The following is a 3,429-nucleotide window of genomic DNA, read 5'->3' as shown; positions in this document are numbered from 1 at the left end:
CCCTCCTTGCCTCCTCTTGCTGTTCTGCAGCAGCCAATGAGAGCCAAGCATTGCCAGGCCTGTCAGCACTGCGTCCGTCGCTACGACCACCATTGCCCCTGGATCGAGAACTGTGTGGGGGAGAGGAATCACCCGCTGTTTGTCGTCTACCTAGCTGTCCAGCTGGCGGTGCTACTGTGGGCCCTTCAGGTGGCCTGGTAAGTATGGGAGACAGAATGAACCTTGACATTTTTAATTAGGTTTTTAATTATCCCTCCCTTTTATTTCCCCCTTTCCTTTATTGGTTTTTTAAATCTCTATTAATGAGGCTTTGTGAACTATTTTTCTTCTATAGAATGTATATTTAAATGTGTACAATAATAGACTGATTGTTAGAAGAAAGTGGAGCATTCAATGTATTCTAAACAACCATGGGTATCTAGGGGTTAGTCAAATTACGTTTCGCTATTTTATTACTGAATTTTATTTTATTTTTAATTTTTTAAAATATTTCAATTAAATATAAGGTTTAATATAATACAGAAACATAAAACATATATACACATAGTCACATTTACATATAAACAAAAAAAGAAAAACATTTAACTTTACTTGTAAGTAGTATTTTAACTAAATATTTCACATATATGCGTATTTAAAAATTGTATTGTTAAGGTTGTCCACCTTTAATAATTCTTGCATCGTTGTCTTTGTTAATTTCCCATTTCCCTCTCTATTCATAACTAGGTCATTTATTGATATTAACTACTTACTCTATTAAATTTCCAGTCCCATTCTACAAACTACAAAATCCTATTTCCTTGTAGTCTAAGTTTACATTATACATAAATAAAATAAAACAAAATTTAAATAGACTTCCCCCATTACCCTTAAATTTCATAGTTCTAATTACATATTGGCAAATCGTTTCACTGTATTCTTACCCTTATTCTTACTTTTTACTGAACCTACGGGACTGTCTCACCCTATACGTCCCGAGTCGCGTCCTCCGCTCAGCGAAGGCAAATCTGCTGGTGGTCCCTGGCCCCTCCATGATGCGGCTGGCCTCCACGCGGGCCAGGGTGTTTACTGCCCTGGCCCCTGCCTGGTGGAACGCCCTTCCTCCAGCAGTTAGGGCCCTGCGGGACCTTGGAGAGTTCCGCAGGGCCTGCAAACTGTTTTTCCACCGGGCTTTTGGGGAGGCCGGTGGTTTGCATGCAGGTTCAATCACTGGCATCCAGTGGCGTAGTGCCCGCGGGGCACAGGGCGCACGTGCCCCGGGCGTAGTTCCCCCTCGATCCGCCCCTCCTGGCATCTCCAGTTAATGGGACCTAAAACAGACTGGAGAGCAACTGCCGGGCCTAGTAGATGATATTAAACGTGAAGTTGATTCAGTATAAGGGAGTGGTCAAGGGTATGGTTTTTTGAAGGGTACGGGTATTGAAGAGATAGAAAAAGTGCAGAGAAGGGCAACGAGGATGATTGAGGGACTGGAGCACCTTCCTTATGAGGAGAGGCTGACTAGCGTTTGGGACTTTTGGTTTGGAGAGGAGACGTCTGAGGGGGGAGATGATTAAAGTCTATAAAATTATGCATGGCGTAGAAAATGTTGACAGAGAGAAATTTTTCTCTCTTTCTCACAATACTAGAACCAGGGGGCATCCATTGAAAATGCTGGGGGGAAGAATTAGGACTAATAAAAGGAAACACTTCTTCACGCAACGTGTGATTGGTGTTTGGAATATGCTGCCACAGGAGGTGGTGATGGCCACTAACCTGGATAGGTTTAAAGGGGGGCTTGGGCAGGTTTATGGAGAAGTCGATCTATGGCTACCAATCTTGATCCTCCTTGATCTCAGATTGCAAATGCCTTAACAGTCCAGGTGCTCGGGAGCAACAGCCGCAGAAGGCCATTGCTTTCACATCCTGCATGTGAGCTCCCAATGGCACCTGTTGGGCCACTGCAAGTAGCAGAGAGCTGGACTAGATGGACTCTGGTCTGATCCAGCTGGCTTGTTCTTATGTTCTTTTGGTTTTCTGATTCAGTACCTACTTTTCCCTTCTTCCACTCCAGGTCTGGCCTGGACTTTGAGCTGTCCTGGCTGTGGTTTCAGCACAACCTCCTCCTCCTCCTCTCCTTCTTCATCATCGTCATCTTCACCATCGTGGTGTCGCTGCTGCTGGTTTCGCACCTGTACCTGGTCTCGTGCAACGCCACCACGTGGGAATTCATGTCCCGCCACCGCATTTCCTACTTGAAACAATGCAAAGAGGAGAACCCTTTCGACCAGGGCATCTTCCACAACCTCTGGAGGTTCTTCTGCGCTTGCCGCCTGGTCTCTTGGGAGAATTTGTACTTCCAGGGAGACGGGGACACTGTGTGAGGGCGAAGGGCCGCAGAGGGAGCCTGAGTCACCGAGAGACGGCTGTGTCTGCAAGCTTTCACCAGCGCGCTACCCGCTGCAGCTTGGGAGCTAGCCTGTCACGGGCTCTAATGCACGGAGAGGCTGAAAGAGCCGGGAGCTGTTTTCCGCACAGCCGGCAGGGATGTTGGTTGTGAACAAGAAACTCCTTTGTTGTTGACACAAAGTGCTTTTATGTGTGGGGGTGAGGGTGATACAGGCCACCTGCCGCTGCTGGAAAACCACAAGACTAAAAACAGCTCCGCGTGGTTTCTGAATGTGTGGCTGTTGTTGCCAAACGGGACAAGTTTCCTTGTGCGAGAATGGATCTTTCTTTTTCTTTTTTAAAGCAAAGCTGAAGTGCCAGGCAATAATTTTAAAATGTACAACGCAGCAGCCAAAAAGTTTGTTGCCTTTGACTCTTAACCTGACTGGAAACCCAAGTTTTTGGGGCGAGGGGATTGGCTACTCTTCGCTAATAATGTTTCGCAGGGATCCCAAATTTGGTGCCTGCAGAACCTTCCCTGGCACTCGTCATAGGTTTTTAGAAAACGGTGGGCCTTTTGCTCAGTGGGGCTTCTGATTGGCTGTTGTGGTGTGGCTTTCGGGCTGTGTGGCCGTGTTCTAGTACAGTGATGGCGAACCTTTTCGAGACCGAGTGCCCAAACTGCAACCCAAAACCCACTTATTTATCGCAAAGGTGCCAACACAGCAATTTAACCTGAATACTGAGGTTTTAGTTTAGAAAAAACGGTTGCTCTGAGGCGTGCGTTACTCGGGAGTAAGCTTGGTGGTAGTTGTTGGCTTTACTTTGAAGCAACCATGCCACTCTTTGAGCGGGTGAATCACGACCCTAGGAGGGTTTACTCAGAAGCAAGCCACATTGCCAGCAACCGAGCTTACTCCCAGGTAAAGGATCGCACTTCAGTTCTTTGCATGAAAATCAGTGGGGTTTAACAGCACTTAACAGGGTTACCTATACTGCTTCCCCAAAACTAGGTCTCAGGTTTAATGCTAATAATCGAGCCCAGGGGCCCAGGCCAGCCTA

At 46.7% G+C, this 3,429-nt stretch overlaps 1 protein-coding gene across 1 annotated transcript; it reads left to right on the top strand.

Moving 5' to 3' along the window:
* On the top strand, positions 1–3,076 carry ZDHHC12 (zinc finger DHHC-type palmitoyltransferase 12). The gene is made up of 2 exons (XM_048513182.1): positions 1–197; positions 2,054–3,076. Exons 1-2 carry the CDS (start codon positions 37–39, stop codon positions 2,361–2,363), a joined length of 471 nt encoding a protein of 156 aa, XP_048369139.1. The 5' UTR covers positions 1–36; the 3' UTR covers positions 2,364–3,076.
* The last annotated feature ends 353 nt before the right edge of the window (positions 3,077–3,429 follow it).

Source organism: Sphaerodactylus townsendi, linkage group LG12 (genome assembly GCF_021028975.2).
Source record: "Sphaerodactylus townsendi isolate TG3544 linkage group LG12, MPM_Stown_v2.3, whole genome shotgun sequence".
In the NCBI taxonomy this organism is placed as follows: Eukaryota; Metazoa; Chordata; class Lepidosauria; order Squamata; family Sphaerodactylidae; genus Sphaerodactylus; species Sphaerodactylus townsendi.
Note: the sequence above shows the minus strand (reverse complement) of the source record. Positions and strands in the feature narration are given on the sequence as shown.

Excerpts from the sequence above, each read along its gene's own strand:
- ZDHHC12 (XM_048513182.1), top strand. The coding sequence starts at position 37 with ATGAGAGCCAAGCATTGCCAGGCCTGTCAGCACTGCGTCCGTCGCTAC. Across the intron at positions 198-2,053 it reads TGGGCCCTTCAGGTGGCCTG|GTCTGGCCTGGACTTTGAGC; the intron begins GTAAGTATGGGA and ends CTTCCACTCCAG.